The 21,381-nt window shown below is 41.0% G+C and overlaps 1 protein-coding gene and 1 long non-coding RNA gene across 2 annotated transcripts; both read right to left on the reverse strand.

The window, feature by feature from the left end:
- Positions 1 to 1,191: 1,191 nt before the first annotated feature.
- On the reverse strand, positions 1,192 to 2,070 carry LOC105206646. Its single transcript, XM_011176127.2, has one exon. It carries the CDS (start codon positions 2,068 to 2,070, stop codon positions 1,192 to 1,194), a length of 879 nt encoding a protein of 292 aa, XP_011174429.2.
- A 16,073-nt stretch (positions 2,071 to 18,143) lies between these two features.
- Positions 18,144 to 19,618, reverse strand: LOC120357737. The gene is made up of 3 exons (XR_005574764.1): positions 19,073 to 19,618; positions 18,806 to 18,932; positions 18,144 to 18,625 (listed from the first exon to the last, which is right to left on the reverse strand). It is a non-coding gene; the product is annotated as an uncharacterized LOC120357737 (long non-coding RNA).
- Positions 19,619 to 21,381: the final 1,763 nt, after the last annotated feature.

Below are 21,381 nucleotides of genomic sequence, written 5' to 3' on the forward strand. Positions count from 1 at the left end.
ACTGTATATATAAACTATAATGTACGCTCTTCTATGTAATCTATCAATTTAATTATTGCTTTACAACTCGATCAATAATGATTTTATTAAAAAATTACAGGAAAACCTTTGTGTTTGTTTTATTGCCATTTATAATTTTTACAGGAGTACAAAAATCGATTTTAATGTTTAAAAATTTTTATCATGAAGAATTAAAGAAAAAATGTTTACAAAAAGTTTTGTAAATACACATTTATTATTCACTTGGCAATAAATATTTCAAAGTATATTTAGAAGTTTTTGAAAAAATATACATTTTGACGTCGTTTAATATTTACTGCTCGGTACATTATTTTGTGAAATAGTTTATTCATTAATATTGATTAGACTATTATACACCACAGTAAAAGGTTTTTCAAGTTAATTAAAATATTAAATTTCCAACAAATTTTTTTTTAGATTTTACTTTATTTTCAACTCTATTAAAAAATATGATTATATATATTCCATCATTAATTAGGTATTTTACAATGTTTATTAATTATATGTATGTATATAATGTTGCAGCTCGGTCACCGACCGTCACAACATACGACGAAACAAGCGAGCGCGTGCACAGCCGTTATGTGGTCCCCCCGTGTGTATAAGGCCGATATTACACGTGTCGTACGACAAATGTTTTAAACGTGTTGATTGGCTGCAAAATAGAAAATTTCTTGAGTCTCTAGAAATTTTTTATCGTGCAGCCAATCAACACGCTTAAAAAATTTGTCATACGACACGTGTAATACCGGCCTAAGACTCACGCAAACAAGTAAGTGCTGGCACCACCGCTAGGTGGCCGCGCCGCTGGAGACCTGTGGGCTCAAATGCTGCCGTCTTCTCCTCTCTGAATGCCCACGGTGTTCAGGACTAGAGGAGGTAGCAATTAGCACACGAGAATAATTGTAATTAACGATGAATGTATTTTCGAACTTGTTTCAACCAGGGTCGAGCCACAAGTGAGTCTCTCGAAAAAGCACGCCTTGACCTCGTGCGTTACTAAACGTAACTAACTTGCCTTTCGCTATATACAGTCGGTAATATCGGACGGTACATTATCAGCCGGAGCCTACAGTACTCCCCCCTGAGTGTAAACGTATATAAAATAAAAGAGAAAATATGTTGTTTAACATGTGTGGTACTTAGGTACATAGTTCTTAATAGCTAAGTCTAAATTAACGCATTTACAGAGTCTGCGCGCTTAAGAGTTACGTGTTTCTTCGGACGTGCGCTAGGATAAGTTTTCGGCATTGTTTTACGTGACTCAGTCGTTTGCGAGGTGTCCGCCATGACGGGAACATCCGTCGTCTTATCGTTAATGAAGTGAGCAGGTTTAAGCCTTTCGACGGCTACGCTCTGAGGCCTACCGTTTATTTCAAGCGTAAAGACTTGATCAGAATCTCGTTGTAAAACTTTATAAGGTCCTGTATATGGCCGTTCAAGGGGTTTTTTAATCGCGTCGCAACGGAGGAATACATGGGAACATGAAAATAAGTCTTTAAAGCAAAATGGACGTTTTTTGATATGATGTGCTGCGGGAATGGGTTTAATTTGGCGCATGTACTCGCGGAAATCTTCTAGGAAGATCTGCGGGTTTGGGGTAAAATCTTGTTGCAAAAAGAATTCGCCTGGCACGCGCAAGGTTGTGCCATAGATGAATTCTGCAGGAGAGGCGCCGGTGTCTAAACGTACATGTGTGCGTAAGCCTAATAGGACAGATGACAGTACGCTGACCCAATCCGGAGTATCGTGGCACATAATGGCTGCTTTCAAGGTGCGGTGCCATCTTTCTATAAGACCGTTTGCGGCCGGATGGTACGCTGTTGTACGGATTCGGTTGCAGCCCACAAGGGATAGAAGAGCAGAAAAAAGTTGCGATTCAAACTGTGCGCCCTGGTCCGTTGTGAGAATTCGTGGTGCGCCAAATCGTGCGAACCAATTGTCATAAAACGCTTGCGCGACTGTTCGGGCTGATGTGTCACGTAGTGGAATGGCTTCCGGCCAGCGCGAAAAACGGTCAATAAGCGTTAAACAATATCGACATGACATAAAGGTAAAGGACCTATGATGTCCATATGGACATGTTCGAAGCGCACGTCAGGGGAGGTAAAATGGGCGGGAGTTCGCTTAATATGTCGTGTGACTTTACATTGTTGGCAATCCGTACACGCTCGCGCCCATTCGGCTACCTCGCGATGAAGATTAGGCCAAATATATCTTTGATTATTTGATCCGTGACCTTAGCGCTGGGATGAGCGGGATTGTGGAACAAATCAAAAACTCGTTTCCTTAGTGGTTTTGGTATATACGGACGTATGGATTCACCTGACATTTCGCAATATAGTTCTGTATGGGGGGTTCCCCAAAGAAATTTTTTAAATTTAAGTGAGCACTTTTTTGAGTTGAGTAAATGTTTTAGTTTGTCGTCTGATGACTGTTGCCCTGCTAGTTCAACTAACTCAATGTCCACGGGAAGTTGCAAAGCTGATATACGCGATAGATTATCTGCTACGACGTTATCCGCGCCAGGTAGGTATTCAAAATTTGTAGTAAATTGCGCGATGAAAGATAATTGCCTCAACTGCCTAGGAGAGGCTTTATCCGAATGCTGTTTGAACGCGTAGATTAGTGGTTTATGGTCGGTAAATACCTTGAACGAACGACCTTCCAGAAAGTGTCTAAAAAATTTGATCGCTTTGTAAACCGCTGTTAATTCGCGATCATACGCGCTATATTTGTGTTGAGCTGAGGTAAACTTACGCGAAAAAAAAGCAAGAGGTTTCCATGAACTGGATAATCTCTGTTCTAAGACTGCTCCCATTGCGATGTCGGAAGCGTCTGTAACTATGCGCGTTTCCGCGGTCTCGGACGGGTGAGCTAATAAAGCCGCATTTGCCAGGTCTTGTTTGGCCTTGACAAACGCGGCTTCCGCTTCGATTGTCCATGCTATCTTTCTCTTATCATTTTTGCGTGAATCCTGCAAGTAGACGTGGAGTGGGGCTTGTACGCTCGCAGCATGTGGAAGACTGCGTCTATAAAAATGTAGGGTGCCTAGAAACCGTCGAAGTTCGACAACTGTGCTTGGCATAGGAAAATTTTGTATGGCAGCAACTTTTTCTGAAGTAGGTTTGAAACCTTGAGAGTTAATAAGATGGCCTAAGAAGGTTATTTCCTCTACGCCGAAAACGCACTTAGCTGGGTTAATAAACAATCCGAATTCTCATAGTCTACGGAATACTGTACGAAGATGTTCCTTATGCTCTTCTATAGAAGAGGAAGCGATAAGAATGTCATCTATATATATGAAGACAAAATCGAGATCTTTGAGTGCGCGATGCATGTATCGTTGGAATGTTTGAGCAGCGTTTCTGAGGCCGAAAGTCATTGAAACATATTCGAATAGGCCGAAGGGAGTGATAACTGCAGTCTTTGGTATGTCATCTTCTGCAACGGGAATTTGGTGATATGCTCGGAAGAGATCGAGTGAAGAAAAAATCTTCTTTCCCTGGAGGTTCGCGGAAAAATCGTGCAGGTGTGGCACTGGATACTTGTCTGGGACTGTCATGGCGTTAAGACAACGATAATCGCCACATACGCGCCATTCGCCCGATTTTTTACGAACTAAGTGGATGGGACTGGCCCAAGGGCTGCTCGAAGGACGACAAATCCCTAACTCCATGAGGCGTCTGAATTCCGCTTTGGCAGCCTTTAATTTATCTGGCGCCAGACGTCGGGGACGCTCTGCGGTGGGCGGGCCGTTTGTAAGAATGTGATGCTCGACATCACTCGTTTTTCGAGTGGCCTCCTGAGGAACACCTGTGATTTCCCGGAATTCGGCGAGAATATTGGCAAAATCATTTGAATGATCTACCGTAGAGAGACATAAGTTTGGAACAGTATTAATACTTCCTGTGACAAACAATTTGGTAGTGTTATCCGTAAGACGCCGCTTACTAAGACTAACATCTAACCTATAATGTTTTAAGAGATCTGCACCGATGATTGAACACGGAACGGCAGCTAAACAAAAATTCCATGTAATCGCCCGACGAAGCCCAAGGTCTAGCGTGAGGCGTCGTTCGCCAAACGTGTCGATGCGTGTATTGTTAGCAGCAAATAATTTGAGCTCTGAAGGAGTCTTTCTTTGCGCTGTGGAGGCGGCTAAGACTGAAATTTCTGCGCCTGTGTCGACGAGGAAACGATGGCCGGTTTTACGATCGCGAATATGGAGGCGATTATGCGAGAATCCACCTTGGTCGGCCGCCTCTAACCGAGAAGGTGAATTTAGTTTTCCGATTTTTGGTCGTCTTTCCATGAACACGGTTTCCTACAAGAGGTTGCTTTTTTACCGTATTTCTGATGAATGAAACAGTAACCTGACTTAGCGTCAGGATTTTGCGAGTCACGTTGTTTGGATTTAGAGCGGGATCGTGAAATAGAACGTTCTAGCTTTAGTTTCGCTATCTTATTTTCTAAGGACGTAAGGCGTTTAATAACTTCTGCCATTTGCTTATCAACGTCCGACTGAGCGTTTGTATCACCGTGACGCGTTTTGGTTGTACCAGATCTAGCGCGTATGGGAGCTAATGCCACTTCGGGGCTGCTTATATCGGCGATTTTGTTCGCGATTTCCGCGACTTTTTGGAGATCCGGTTCGTTCATGGCTACTAAAATAGCTCGCTGTGACTCAGGCAATTGTTCGAGGAAAAGAGATTTTAAAACTGTCGCGTTGCATTGATTACTGTTCAATGTTCGCATGTGATTTAATAATTGCGAGGGTTTTCGGTCACCGAGTGTTTGGCCTTTCAGTAATTGTCGCAAACGTGCTTCGGGTGAAACCGAAAATATTGATAAAATTCTGTCTTTGAGTGACTGGTAATAACCCGTAGTAGGAGGGTTTTCGGAAATTAAATCTCCGACTTGGTCCACAATCTCGCTGTCTAATGCACTGTTGAGATAATCTGCTTTGGTACGATCGGTTTTGCAATTGGAAATTCGAAATATTGCTTCTACTTGCATAAACCAAGTCTCCGGGTTATTGCGCCAAAAGGGCGGAATTTTAGGTACACGGTAAGTGCTAACCTGAGGGTTGCCTGAGGGGCCGTCTGGTTGTTCCGTGTCCGACATGACGTAATGGCTTGATTATTAACTAAACGCAACGAATGTTTCTTATTCTATTAATAGTATACGCACATGCGTTAACGACGCGTAGAATGGTATTATGATGCGAGTTAGATTGACGGCAAGATTAATACACGAGCTATAATAACAGCGAGAGCGATGTTTAAACCCGAAATAACTGGTGTAATGGTACGCGCACAGATTACATTCGAATGAGAAATGAATTAGTTCTTTTCCGCGGTTCGCCCGTTATTTAATTTCGAACGGACTTACGGTACGCAAGTGTGAGTCGTTGTTTGTAGGATCTGTCCAGCTAGCTGTCTGCCTGCTGTCTTGATGACTTGAGAGGATGAATCGTCGACGGCCGGGAAAAGTAGCTGAAGTTCTGCGATGGTTTCGCAAGGAGGAAGAAAAGATGGCCGCTTTCCAATTTCATCGGCAGGAAGAAAATATGGCCGCTTCCCGGATTCGTCCGCAGGAAGAAATATGGCCGTTTCCAGAATCCTTTCGCTGGGAGAAAGTATGGCCGCTTTCCGAAAGACAATATGTCTGCTTCTTTGAAAGTTTCGCAGACGTGGTTATGCGGTGGTTTTTACTTGCCGTTGGGCTCGAACACGCTTGTTGTAATCTTTCAGGGGACTCAGGATACCCCGTAGTTGTGTAAGGTCAGCCGATCTCTTCAGCTTCGTACGGAATGCTCGAGACTTCAAGACGTTTCTCGAAATGATGCTCAGTGTGCCTCTTTTTGTCTTTTTGCTTGACGAATTTCGTCGTCGTCAGTTGACGTTGATCACGTCGGGGTCACCAATGTGGGCTCAAATGCTGCCGTCTTCTCCTCTCTGAATGCCCACGGTGTTCAGGACTAGAGGAGGTAGCAATTAGCACACGAGAATAATTGTAATTAACGATGAGTGTATTTTCGAACTTGTTTCAACCAGGGTCGAGCCACAAGTGAGTCTCTCGAAAAAGCACGTCTTGACCTCGTGCGTTACTAAACGTAACTAACTTGCCTTTCGCTATATACAGTCGGTAATACCGGACGGTACATTATCAGCCGGAGCCTACAGACCTGTAGCGCCGTACTGTTATAAATGTTCGGTCGTAAGGGCGGTAGTTGAATACTCTGTTTATAATTACAATAGTTTATTGATGTTCTTGTACACACACGTTTGGACATATACGGAATACGCGCGAGTCAGTGATCGTATCGGTCGCTGGGTGAGAACTAACTTGAGCTTCCCACGACTCGAACTCTAAGGTTACTAAGAGAGGAAACTCGGCGCAAAGCTTCTAACTCTTGCCGGTCGCCACATACTCCCTCCCCCGAGTGTTAACGACGGAGAATAATTAGATGGTTTACAATTCCATTACGCTAATACATAATGTTTGCTCTAAATGAACAACGTGGTACATTCGGAAGAGTTGTAACGCTGGTCTTATATGCTAAAGTTATTAAGATAACGCAGGCTTATAAACTAATGGGTTAACAATATGAACTTATATACTAACAAGTTAACGCGGACTTATTTACTAATGGATTATTGTAAGGTTACGCGCATACGATTGAAAAGGAATGTAAAGATTATTTGTTTAGGTCAAATCGTACTTGTTTTTTTTGTTTGATAAGTTTTAATTTGATTCCTATCGATTTCTAATGAAGGGGATTGTTCGTTTGTTTGAACTGGCGTAGAAGGAATATTAATTTCTTGAGCCGTATTTAAGTCGGATGCGATAAAGTACGCGGGTTTCAGACGTTCTATTGTTACGTTAACAGGTTTATTATTTATCTCAATAGAGTATATTCTGTCAGAAAGTCTCTGCAATACTTTGAAGGGACCTGTGTATGGCCGTTCTAAAGGTTTTTTTACAGTATCGTTGCGTAGAAAGACATGAGAGCAAGAAGCTAATTCTTTGTAAACAAATGCGCGTTTTTTGTAGTGATGTACTACCGGGACTGGTTTGACCTGACGTATGAATGTTCTAAAGTCGTCAATAAAGATTTGAGGGTCTGGTTCGAAGTCTTCTTGAAGGAAGAATTCTCCTGGTAATCGGATCGTAGTGCCGTAGATGTATTCGGCTGGGGAAGCCTTATTGTCTAAACGGACATGTGATCGTAAGCCAAGGAGGACTGTGGGCAGCGTGCTGACCCAGTCTGGTGTATTGTGGCACATTAAAGCTGCCTTTAATGAACGGTGCCAGCGTTCTATTATTCCGTTAGATGCTGGATGGTAGGCAGTGATGCGAATTCGTTTGCAGCCTATTAGGGATAAGAGAGCTGTGAAGAGTTGTGCTTCAAATTGTACTCCTTGATCCGTGGTTAAGATCTTGGGAGCGCCGAATCGCGTGACCCAGTGATCATAAAATGTTTTGGCTACAGTTTTGGCTGTGATGTCAATTATAGGAATCGCTTCTGGCCAGCGTGAAAATCTGTCAATCAACGTGAGGCAATATCGGTAGCCGTTGATTGGCTGTAGGGGACCGATAATGTCCATATGGACATGGTCAAAACGTTCGTCTGGCGTAGTAAAGGAGGCGGGTACTTGCTTAACGTGCCGCGATATTTTGGATTGTTGGCATTCAACACAGTTTCTAGCCCACTTGGCAACGTCCCGATGGAGGTTGGGCCAGATGTATCGTTGTCGTATGACTCGATCGGTTACCTTTGCGCTTGGGTGCGCAGGATTATGGAATAGGTCAAAAACCTGTCTTCGGAGCGACAGTGGGATATAGGGACGAATGGATTCTCCTGAAAGTTCACAATACAATTCAGTGTTGGAGAGGCCCCAAATAAATTTTTTTAATTTGTGAGAAGACGAGTTTGAAGTTAGCAAGTTTTTAAGTTCGTCGTCTTCTCTCTGTCGAGCGGCGAGATCATTTAGCTCGAATTCGACTGGAAGGCGAAGTGCTTCAATTCGAGATAGACTATCGGCTACCACATTATCGGATCCTTTGAGGAATTCGATATCAGTTGTGAACTGGGCAATGAATGATAGTTGCCGTAATTGTCTAGGCGATGCTTTTTCAGAACGTTGTCGGAAAGCGAAAACTAGAGGTTTGTGATCGGTTAGGAACGTGAAGTTATGTCCTTCCAAAAAATGCCGGAAAAATTTTATGGCTTCGAATATTGCCGTTAATTCGCGATCATACGCGCTATAATTTCTTTGGGAAGCTAAGAATTTTTTTGAGAAGAAGGATAAAGGCTTCCAAGTGTTTGCTATTTTTTGTTCAATGACGGCCCCCATTGAAAAATCTGAGCGTCTGTTACTAGGCGGGTTTTCGCAGTTGCGGAAGGGTGCGCGAGTAAGGTTGCCTCTGCTAGATTCGATTTAGCCGTTGCGAATGCGGTTTCGGCTTCAGATGTCCAGACGATTTCGCGTTTGTCATTTTTGCGTGAGTCTTTTAGATACGTGTGCAACGGTGTTTGTATTTGAGCCGCATGAGGGAGGCTACGTCTATAAAAATTGAGTATTCCGAGGAAGCGTCGTAATTCGACTATAGTTCGGGGTTTGGGAATACTTTGGATGGCCGCGACCTTTTCTGGTGTTGGTCGGATGCCGTCACGATTAACGCAGTGTCCTAGGAAGGTTATTTCTTCCTTACCAAGGGTACATTTTGCTGGGTTTAAAAACAGTTTGTATTCTTTGAGTCTTTGAAAGACGATACGGAGATGTTTTTTGTGTTCCTCTGCTGAGGATGAAGCGATTAGAATGTCGTCTATATAGACAAAAACAAAATCTAAATTTTTTAGAGCACGGTGAATATACCGTTGGAAAGATTGGGCTGCGTTGCGCAGGCCGAATGTCATATAGACATATTCGTACAGACCAAAAGGAGTAGTCACGGCTGTTTTTGGTATGTCGGCTTTTGTCACAGGAATGTGATGGTAAGCTTTACGTAAATCTAATGTCGAAAAAATAGTTTTTTCCGCTAGATTGTAAATAAAATCGTGCAGATGGGGAACAGGGTATTTATCAGGTATAGTAACTGCATTGAGGCGGCGGTAATCACCGCATACTCGCCATTCGCCATTTTTTTCTTGACGAGGTGTATGGGGCTAGCCCATGGGCTACTGGAAGGCCTGCAGATCCCTAATTCCATCAGCCGTTTGAATTCTGCTTTGGCTGCCGCTAATTTTTCGGGGGCCAAACGCCGTGGCCGCTCTGCTAGTGGAGGGCCGGAAGTTATTATATGATGCTCAACGTCCCGTATTTCCGGGGGTGTTAATTGATTGGTCCCGGTTATTTCAGGGAATTCGGCGAGGATATTCGCGTAGTCCGAGGTATAACTTATTGTTCTAATTTTAGTATTTGGTACGATACAAACTTCACCGACAGTAAAGAATTTGGTATGATTGTCGATAAGTCGACGTTTGTGTAGATCGACTAATAATTGATAAGCTTTTAAAAGGTCTGCCCCTATAATTGCGTGGGGGACCGCAGCTATCTGGAAATTCCATGAGATGGGTCGCCGGAGTCCTAAATCTAACGTGAGGCGACGTTCACCGAAAGTACTGATTTCTGTATTATTAGCCGCGAATAGTTTTAGTTCGGAAGGTAATTTCCTGTCTTGTAGTGATGCCGGAAGAATGGAGATTTCCGCTCCCGTGTCGACCAAAAATTGTTGACCGGTGATTCGATCGTATACATGAAGACGGCTTTGAGATTTTTGGCTTCCCCCCCCCGACCGTCTCTGTGCAAGGAGGGGTTTTCAATTTTCCGCTTTGTTAGGGGCTTGCCAAGAGCAAGGCTTTCGACATGACGTCTTTTCACCATATTTGCGATGAATAAAGCAAATGCCCGTTTGTTTTGTTGGTTTTTGAGTGGTTTGAGAAGACGCGGAGGAACGGCCGCGGGAGTGGGAGTCCTTCGCAACTTCGATACCTCACGATTTAGTGCCGCGAGTTGTTTGGTTACTCGGGATAATTTTTCATCGATGCTCGATGAGGCTTCAGTATTTAGCTGTTTAGTTTTGTCGATCGGGGCGACTGACGGTACTATTGTTGTATTGGGACTGTTTATTTCGACTAGTCGGTCCGCAATTTCCGCTAATTTTTGTAGGTCGGGCTCGTTAGCCGCGACTAATATTGCTTTATGAGTCTCGGGTAGCTGCTCGATGAATAGTGATTTTAGCACCGAGACGCTACATTGACCGTTGTTAAGGTTCTTCATGTAGTTTAGTAAATGTGAAGGTTTTTGGTCGCCGAGCACTTGTCCTTTTAATAATTTTCATAAACGAGATTCGAGAGAGACAGCGTAGACGGTTAGGATGCGGTCTTTAAGCTGTTGTTACAAGTTTTCAGGGGGCGGGTCCGCTGTGACCAGGTCGGTGACGTGAGCTATGACCTCGTGGTCGACGCCTGTGAGTAAAAAATCCGCTTTCGTTCGATCGACTGTAATTTTTGCTACGCGTAACGACGCCTCAACTTGAATGAACCATGCCTCGGGGGCATTTCTCCAAAAGGGTGGTATTTTTGGTACTCGATAGTTTTCTACGCGCAATTGTTCCTCGGTCATGGCGACGAGGATGTTTGTCACGAATGTGAGCGCAACAATTATAACTAGAGTTATGACGTGTATTTGCCGCGCCGAGAGTGACGCAATATTGCTAGGGCTGTCGCGTCGCGATATATTAATGACGCAATAATGCGAGGGGTGACATATGTTATATGAAAAGCGTGCTGGGTAACGGATAGCGCGTAATGACGCCACGTTGTTGGTGCGCACACGAATGGCGGACGACGGAATGGTTTTACTGCGCACTCGGTCTGCGCAGGACCGATTTGAAATGTTGGCTTTTGCACTTGTTAACACGCGCGCAATGGTGGTTGCAAATGATTAAAATGAGTAACGTTACGTCTCACAAGATGTTCTCGATGTCAACGGAGGTCTACGTTGATCTGCGATGGATCGCGATGACTCGTGATGGCCTGTGATGTATTATGGCGAGGCTTGCGATGGGCTGCGGCGTGCGTTGTTATGACGATTTCGGTGGGTTACGGCGTCTGTCGTTGAAAATGGCGGCGTGCTGATGCAGATTGTGTCTAGCCGCGAAGTGTCGCGATGAATCGCGATGCAGGTTGAGGTGCTGAGTTATGCTGCCGATGAGCTAGGACTAGCCTGGTCAGGAACAGAATTTTCGTAAAACCGGGTGCCTGTTGATTCTTGATGCTGTTGTCTCGTCCAATGGCGTGCCGTCTTTAATGGCGTGCCGTCTTTGATGGCGTAGTGTGGTACGATCGGCTTTTGCAACCGGCCGGTGCATGTGGGCGCGTAGATGCTTCCGATAGTCGGAAATATGCGTTGGGCTTCCTCTTGGGAAATAGGTTTTGTCTGTAACAGAACGAAAATGCCGTCGCGTGTCCCCCGGCTAAGTCGGTGGGTACGTGACGGGCCAACGCGCACAGAAAAAAAAAAATTTTTACAAAACATGCACTACCGCGCGACCGATCACGTCGGGGTCACCACTGTAGGCTATAGCGCCGTACTGTTATAAATGTTTGGTCGTAAGGGCGGTAGTTGAATACTCTGTTTATAATTACAATAGTTTATTGCTGTTCTTGTACACACACGTTTGGACATATACGGAATACGCGCGAGTCAGTGATCGTATCGGTCGCTGGGTGAGAACTAACTTGAGCTTTCCACGACTCGAACTCTAAGGTTACTAAGAGAGGAAACTCGGCGCAAAGCTTCCAACTCTTGTCGGTCGCCACAGACCTTCTCGTGAGTCAAGTGCAGCCACAGGTGTTATATCTAGACGTCACTGCGGCCGACCGGGCCGACTCACTAGCTCACACTTCAGTGAGATTTTGAAAAAAATCGTTGCTTGTTGTAATTTGGAAACGAATACTCGTTCTAATTTTTTTTCCAATGTGACGTCCCTTGAAAAAAAAGTTGATAAACTTGTTTCAATAAACTGATTACTGATCAGTAACTGATTATATTTTGTCAGTTAATTGATAAAACATCATCAGTTACTGATCAGTAATCAGTTTACAGGGTGTCCACTCAAAATTTATAAATCAATTCCATGAAAATCCAGGATTTTCCAGGAATTTTTATCAAAATTCCAGGTAAGATTAGAAAATTTTTAAATATAGCTTTGAAATAAATTGATTTTATTTCACACATTTTAACATACTTTTTAACGTATTTTAAATATGTATTATATAATCACAAAAAATATGTAACATAAATCTCTTTTAGACAAAAATAGTTCAAAAACTATAAACATAAATTTATTAAAAATGTAATAATAAACGTAATATATCTAATAAAAAAAATAATATTTATATATAATTAAATAATTGAATATTTAGTAAGCACAAAGTAGTTACATACATATATACATTGTCACGTACTTTTCCTGACGCCGGAGAGCCACGGCAAAATACGCGATCAAACAACGGAATAACTCGCGAAACACGCGCGGGAGCGACGAGCGAACCGAGAAACACCAAACGCTCGCACCAAATCGCGAGATTGGGCGCCAGACGCCATGATACCGGTCGCGTCTCCGGGTTCACTTTTCCACTCTAAACACGGATTCACAACACGCGAGAATGTGTCATGCCGAAACGCGAAATCGTCGCTCGCACGCGGCCAGCTAGCTCCTCTAACCGGTAGAGGGGCGGGGTAGCGGAGACAGGGACGAAGCGGCTCTCTTGCGGGAGGAGACGGGTAGGCGAGAAATCAAGCAAAATCAGGCCGATGTAACAGATAGAGATCACATATATTGCAGTGCATGATAGAGACGGCATACAATAAAGAAAAAAAAAGGAATAGCGGTTAACGTAAGACAGAAATACAGAGCGATAAGGAGTTGACAAAAGAAATTAGTAAGCCGGACGCGGGAACTATTTCAACTCAGACCATAATTACGCTACACGCGCCGATCACGACGACTGGCTCCGCGCGACGCACGGCAGCCAATCACGCGCACTCTGGACGGCGTGGTAAGTACGTGAACGCCGAGCCTTCGCTAAGGCGAATCCAGCAATTCCGCGGCAAAGTACGCTCCGCAAAAAGAGTCGCGCCGGCGACACGCAGTCGCCTAGACCGCACTACAAAATTAATAGAACACGCGCGATACACCAAGCCACCGATATCTCGGGCGGCCGTATGATCACGGCCATAACACGACTCACGCACGTGCGCAAGGGCTTTGCGGCTTTCCGGGAAGCCGGTCGTTCGCGAGCTTCTACGGCGGGACGGCTCAAACACACGCGGCAGCCGACAGTTGGGTGCCTCGACGAGGTCTCGGGCTTGAGGTGGAGAGCCAGCCAAACACTAAGAAGCAAGGTGCGTTCAATCGCCACGCGGCGGACGCACTCGCACACGAACCTAATGGCTCCACTCCAGAACGCGAGCCGGTCGACACCGACAGCTCGTGGCTTTACACAGCGGTTAGACGGGTCATCTCGACTTCAACACGGTCCTCCTCCGGGTCCCTAGGGTTCTCGTGGAACCTCGATACGCTCCGACGAAGCTCGCCAAGGCCGGGCACTCTCTCCGATAGCGGACACGCCGGTAGCCGATCGATAGCTCGCTTTTTCAGCACACGCACGCAGTCGAACGGGTCGCACGCAAAAGCCGAGAGGATCGCGCTCGATGCGCGATCGATGGGCGCTACCCCTCCCACAGGGTGCGCGATATCCTTGCGCCTAGCGGCGCGGCCTATCAGCGGCCGCCCTTATCTATCCGTGACGTCACGGCAGCGCAGTGTCGGGTCTCCGCAGGTGTCGTGCGGTCCTCGTCGGCATCCGACATCCTCGTCGTTCTTGTCGTCTTCGCGGACGACAGCAGCAGAATTTTTCCAGCGATGACTCTTCGCCGCTACCCTCCTCGATGGACAGCCGGCATTCGACGGCCCTCGTCCTGGCCGTTCGTCCGCCCCAGCCTGTCCATCAGCTGTGCCACTCGCGAGCCTCCTTTGCGTGGCGCTTATCTGTCGCCACGTCTTGTCTCGTCCTCCTCTCCGTCGGCGGCGTCCCGTGCGCCGGCCCTGGACGATCGCTCTCTTCTTTTCCTATCGCGGTCCGTCTCCCTCGCCGCTGCTGGTCCTTAGGCGACGTTTGTCGAGGTGCCCGCGGTTACATGAAATAAGCCGCGAATGAGTAAAATAATACGCGACGCAATCCCGCCGGAGATTTCGTTCTCTCGCCGAGTGCCCGACCCGGTCATACGCGCCTCCTCGCGCGACGTTTGGGCGGAAGACGGAGTGGCGAGGCAGATAAAACTGCCACGTCACAACATATATCTATGTTTTTAAAGTTTCAATTTGTTCTTTATGTGCATTTGCTTCTTTCTGAGCATTTTCTAGAATTTTTAAACGTTTGTTCTCCAATTCTGTTACTTCTAAAGTTTTTTCCTTTTCATAGACGCTTCTTGTTCTACAACAGATGCTTGCTGTCGACGTCGATTAAGATTTTTTATGTAACGGAAATGAGCATTTTGAACAATAAGCAAAAGAGTTTTAGGTATTAAAACATCAATACCTTCATGTAATACGGCATCATATATTTGACGACGCACAACTATGGATTCTTCCCGCATATTTTTAAAGACATTCAGCATTTACAAAAACCTCGTTCTACATTTGCATTGCCATGTGAAAGGCAACAAATCATTTTTATTACATTCTTGAATTCCTTAAAACCTTGGCCTATAATATTTCGCCAAAAGTGATCTAAGCGTTTTTCATTACGATTATAAGATTTCATGGTATCCATGATGTACGCAATGTAAGGTCTCGAAACTGTCGAATTACGATATCAGCTATTAATCCAGCTAAACGATTGTTTTTATTAATACTACATAAATTGTGTAAACGTCTCTTGGCTAAATTTAAATTAGAAGTTATGAGACTTGGATCTAAGCAAGTAACAGCTTTTGTCAAAGTATATGTTAACGGACATCGTGTCATTAATTTGGAAACAAATTTCTGGAGACACTTCTTACAATTTTGTCGAAATTGAAGAAAATCTACATTCTTAATGTCGACTTTTTTTATTACTTTTAGCGTATCAAATCCTAATATAATATTTTTTTGTTGAAAGTAGATTTTCCTGTGTCTGAACATCTTTTAATGAGATTGATGACATATTGTCTATTATTTCGAGTATCATAAAACGTTCTAATACGCTTTTCAACATTAAACAAAGACCACTATGTAAAAAAGGAATCAAAGGTGCGTTTGACTGGAATTCCCTTAAAAAAGATTCTGTATCGGAAGCAAGACATTTGAAGAAAGCAAGCTTTGCACATAATAAAGGATTTTGAATGCATTTTAGAATTATCTTATAACTTTCACACGTTGGTTCAATTTTGTCTCGTTGTAAACTTTCTACAAATTTTTTAATGCATTGTGTGACATCAATTGCTCTTTGAGTTACTGCACAATTTTTCAACCATCTTATGGAACAAAATTTAATTGGAAAAATACCAGAATAATGAATGTATAAACCAGAATAATGAATGTATAAAGCTCTACGAGTTGGCACATCTTTGAAGAGATTATACAATGCTCTCATGTATGAGATAGTGTTTCAATCTGTAGCACATATACCGGATTTGAATGCACAATACAAAGAATAGAGACCGCAACTTCCAATATCAAGTAATTTGTTGTTTGAGAATTCCAATTTATATTATTTTAAGAAAGCCTAATTTACGTTTGGTCCATCCATAGATACTTGCAGCAATTTTTCTGTCAGATTTCCAATACCTTCTTTAAATGCTTCAAAAAGATCCGTTGCTCTTGCGTCGAAGAAAACGTAAAGTTAAGTATCATGTTCCTACTTCTTCTTTTTCTTCATCTTACCAAAATCTTACCTTTATATCCATTTGTTGACGTTTTATAATTTTATTGAGAGATTCGTGAAAGCCAACAGCAATCAAAGTTGCACGGTTTACATTTTCTATTAATTTCTTTTTAAAGAAAAGAGCGATACCGTACATAATAATATATCCAATTTTGGTTCTCATCAGTTGCATTTTTTGAGCAATGTAATTATCCGTAAACATTTTCTTAAGGACACGTACGTCTTTTTCTGAATCACGCAATGATTTGTGGGTCATTACAGTTTCTATGCACCATAGTACTTCAGCTTTTATAATATCATCTTTCAACAAAAATGTTTCAATACCATGTTGCATCGATTGATTAGGTAAAAATTGCTTAGTATAGAAACACGTAGACAAAGATTCAACAATAGAATCAGGAAGATTCAGGATTTACTTGAGCTGATTCAGAGGAAGAAATAGAAGAAACAGCTGAAGCAAAATCGTCAGCTGTAGCTAAAAAATCTCTTAGTGATATGGAATTACATCGGTAAATGTGTTTCTTGCTCTTCATGTGACTTACAAGAGCTGACTTTCCCATTTACTTAAAAAAATATTGCAATAACATAAAATACAGTGAGCATAATTTTCCTAATTAAAAAGACTGATAGAAAACAATAGAAAGTATAAGAAACCTGATTCAAAACGATAGAATTCTATCGTTTTGAATTAGGTTTCTGACACTTTCTATCGTTTGCTATCGGTTTTTTTTTTATCAGGATTGGCTTCTCTGTTATAGGCTGTAGCCAGTTTTGAAATTCAGAGTTTTTAAGCCAGATTTCTTGAAATTTTATTAATTTTGACATCATAAAAGCCGTCAATCTGTACATAATAATCAAATAATAACTTTATTATTGAATAAAAATGAACAATGTAGAAGTTTTGATTCTATAATTTGGATCATCTTCATTACAAAAATTAAAGTGATAGTATTAATAATTACGGTGACTATTACAATTCCTACGACGGGCGCATTTGAGGAAATTATAATAGTCACTGTAATTGTTAATACTGTTACTTTAATTTTTGTATTTTTGTTACTGAAAATAATCCAAACCATAGGAACGAAATTTCTACATTGGATACGGGCCTTACCTCCAATTTCGATAAAATTAAACTTTTTGCTCAAAATGAAAGAAGATGACAGAAATAATTGCTGCTCTGCCCCCCGAAGTGAAATATCAATTGTTAAAGTTGACGAATTTAGGTTAGGAAACCTGTTAGATAAGGTACATATAGCGATATGAAGATGCGCCATGACAACATGCGCATGCTCTATGGTATATGAAAAGTGCGCAAATTTGAAAGACGTATATAATGTAATATTTGTGATTTCGATGAACTAAATTTAAAAAATTTAAGAAATTATTTTATCAAAAAGATATAAAATTTTAGAAGTAAAACTTCAAAAAATTCCAGGATTAATGATCAAATTGATCAAATTTCCAGGAAAATCCAGGTTTCCAGGGGGCATAATGTGAAATCCATGACTTTTCATGACTTTACAGGTTTTTTCAGGTAGTGGACACCCTGGTTTATTGAAACAAGTTTATAAACTTTTTTTTCAATAAGTACGTAGAACGTTGTTCCACATAAAATTTTATATTTTTACATGTAAATAATATTTTGTACTGTTATTTAATCTTGAACATAAATTAAAATCATAATTCAAATTGAATCTTTTTTAACAAAAATAAAAAAGGATACCAGAGATTTTTTTTGTAAATTAAACATTTATTACGTTTACATTATTGTATTCTGTTTTAATAAATATAATTATTTTTTTCTATGTCTAATATATATTACATGTAACAATATGAAAATAATATTAAGAATAACAATAAAAATAAAATAAATTAAAATAATTTATTTATTTAATTCCTTGCAATATTATTTAAATATCACATAAACATCAGAAATATTGTGAAATATCACAGTAATATTACTGTGATGCGTTTTCGCGGACATTTTAATATTACTGTGATATCACTGTAATATTTCGTGATATTTCTGCAATATTTCATTTGTAATATAGCAATGTAAAAGTGATATTGCTGTAATATCACTGCAATATTACGTGCTATGTGGGTAATTATTGAAGTTTCAATATAAAACACTGATTATTAAAAAAGTTATTCAATAAAATAAAAATGAGTGCCATTATGTTATCTCCTCTTCTACTAATTTCAAAGTATATGTATAAATCTTATATATAGTCGTTTTGCAATGAGTTGTTAGTCGTTGATCAGATATCAGAAACAGAATTAAGTTATAATTGTGTTATAGCAAATACAACTGTGTTATTTGTAATTATAAACTATATTATTTCATTTTAGATATAAATTTGTTACGATTAACGACTTATGACTCCCAAATAGCCATACTGTTGAATTACAACTAAAATACTCATTGTAAAACGGCCATTAAAAACCACTTGAGAGAAACCTTTTGAGTAGAATCATGATAATAAAATTATTAATGGTAATTTTGGAAAAACTACTTACAAGCCTATCGTCCTCTGACATCGTGCACTTATATGCAGGCACACACATTATATACTTTAGTCAGCTTCTTTTATAGCTGTGGCTATCTTTCGAAACGTACAATTTTATTTCAATTCCTTTTTTACAGGAAACAATAGTCTGCAACAGAATAATAATTTCACATTAGAATAAAAAACACATAACCTTAAATATGTGCATAACAGTAACAATTATTAAAAAAATACAGAGCAATCATATATTAAAAATATGTTTAAAAAGTAATAATTTAATTGATTTATTCTGTTACAATATATAATTTATGATAAAACAAGGGATTACCTGTGATATAAAGCAATATATGCAGATACACGTGGTATACTTTAGCCAGCTTCTTATAGTTGCGACTACGTTTCGAAACATACAACTTAATTTCAATTTCTTTTTTACAAGAAACAATAATAATAGTCTGCAACAGAATAACAATTTCAGATAGTAACAACGATTGAAGAGATACAGAACAATTATATATTAAAGATATGTTCAAATAGTAATAATTTAATTAATTTATTTTGTCATAATATATAATTTATAATAAAAAAAAATTACCTGTGATATAAAGCGATGCAGACACACGTGGTATACTTTAGCCAGCTTTTTATAGTTGCGACTACGTTTTGAAACTTTCTTTTTTACAGGAAACAATAATAATAGTTTGCAACAAAATAATAATTTCACATTGGAATAGAAAACACATAACCTTAAATATGTGCACAATAGTAACAATTATTGATGCAGAAGCATTCTGCATGAGATGCAGAACAATCATATATTAAAAATATGTTCAAAAAGTAATAATTTAATTGATTTATTTTGTTATAATATATAATTTATAATAAAAAAAGAAAGATTACCTATATAAAGCGATAATACACGTTGTACACTTTTGCCCACTTTAGCCGGCCGGTACCAAGGCAGGGACGAAAGACAAAAAAAGGTTAGAGGAGCAGACCGCGGCGCGGCGCTTTTCACTGCAACTCTCGCGAGTATCGAATTGATATCGAATCGACAACAAATGGATATTCCATAAAAACAAGGAAAAACACTGAAAATCTTGAAAGAAACATTATATTGTATTATTATTGCTACCAACAAATACGAATATCATGACATCAAAATAATCACAAAATATTTGAGATTTCGATGTTCAATAACCCGGAAAAATCACATCGATGAAATTTGATCAAATCGATATTGATTCGACATCGGTTCGATGTATCATTTCTCACTCATCTTCTTCTTCTTGTTTAATGATACCCACTCCCTAGATATTGGTTGGGCGGGAGTGATACGACCAGTGTGCGAAAGTCTAATTTTTCTTTAGAGTGATTGGTAGCAATGAATTCGCGTAGTTTGATTGCAAATGGTAAGCTGGTTTCTATGACTGTATTTGCGCATGCGACGTTACATAGAAACTCACAATATTCCGGGAGTCTAATCGAGCTTCGACCAGCTCCGACATGGCGGGAGCCAGAGTTGGAGCAGGCGCGCGTGTGTTGGTGTGTACACACGCGCGCGATAGACTTCGGCGCGCGTCCAGAAGGTAGAGGTACAGAAAGATAAAAGAAATGTCGGAAGTGGGAAGAATCCCCTGGGAGGAAAGCGGTGTATGATTGTTGAGTTATAGTAGAGTGTTGCAGGATTTGGAAAACTGCCACAGGTAGCAGCACAGTTTGGGTGAAGGGTATTGGAGAACGGGAAATATATTAAACTCTGACAGATTATATACATCTCTTAGATAGGAAAAGAGAGGATCTACATATTGACGAGTAAGAGGACAAAGGAACAGCCAATGGTTGATATCCTGGTTGCCTCTTTGACATGGGCATATTGGTGATGGCATCATATTTTTTCTCCATAGACTGTAAGCGAGATTGTAATGATTACTCCGAATGCGATTAACGATTACTATTTCTTTTCTTTTTAGCTTAGAGAATTTTCTATGAAACCATGCTCTCTTGCGTAGATATGGCTGATATTCTTGAGCGTACAGAACACCCTTGTCTTGCGCCGCATTATCCAGATATCCCTTGAATTTTCTGTCTCTGAAATCTAGCATATGTGTAAAGATCTGTATGTGGGACTTAAAACGGGATCCTGAGGCCCTTTTTTGCGGCATCTTTGGCAGCCTGATCAGCACGTTCGTTACCATCAATTCCGTAGTGTGCTGGAATCCAAAATATCAGTATTTCTGAAGAGTTATCCAGGTATGTTTGATGTAATTTTCTCCTGATTCTGGTGATGAGGTAGCTCTCTTTTTTGGCAGAGGTTTGGCGCAGGGCAAGTATTATGCTGAGAGAGTGTGTAAAAATTATTGCTTTCTTCAAATTCATTAGTGGGATGACGCTGATTGCTTCCAAGATTGCCAGTGCCTCAGCAGAGAATATCGAGGCATCAGGAGGCAGCTTGTATAAAATGCTACGATCAAGGTGGGGAATGTAGATACTAGCGCCCACGCTAACTCCATTGTCTAGCTTAGATCCATCTGTATAAAGAGCTGCGGGTGTCCTCGACCAGAATTTTTTCTATTTGCATTTTGAAAGTTTGTTGGATTAGATTGTTGGAAGCCTTGCGAGAATTTGGAATTGATGTTTTCATGGAGGTGTTGATGTTTGGTATAAAGGTTTTTGATTTAAGAGGTTGATCATATTCTGAAGGTGTGACGCTTTTATACATGACGTTAGCACTATGTTTAAACAAGATGTAAAATTTAAATAGAGGAAAGATTTTTATGATATGGGCACGTGCTTCTGGGGAACGAGCTGCACACATGAGATCTGTGAGTGCGTTGGTTACTGGGTTGCAGTCTTTTGATAGGCTGTTTATGATGAATTTGATGGTTAGAAAGTCGAATCTAG

Source organism: Solenopsis invicta, chromosome 5 (genome assembly GCF_016802725.1).
Source record: "Solenopsis invicta isolate M01_SB chromosome 5, UNIL_Sinv_3.0, whole genome shotgun sequence".
Lineage (NCBI taxonomy): Eukaryota > Metazoa > Arthropoda > Insecta > Hymenoptera > Formicidae > Solenopsis > Solenopsis invicta.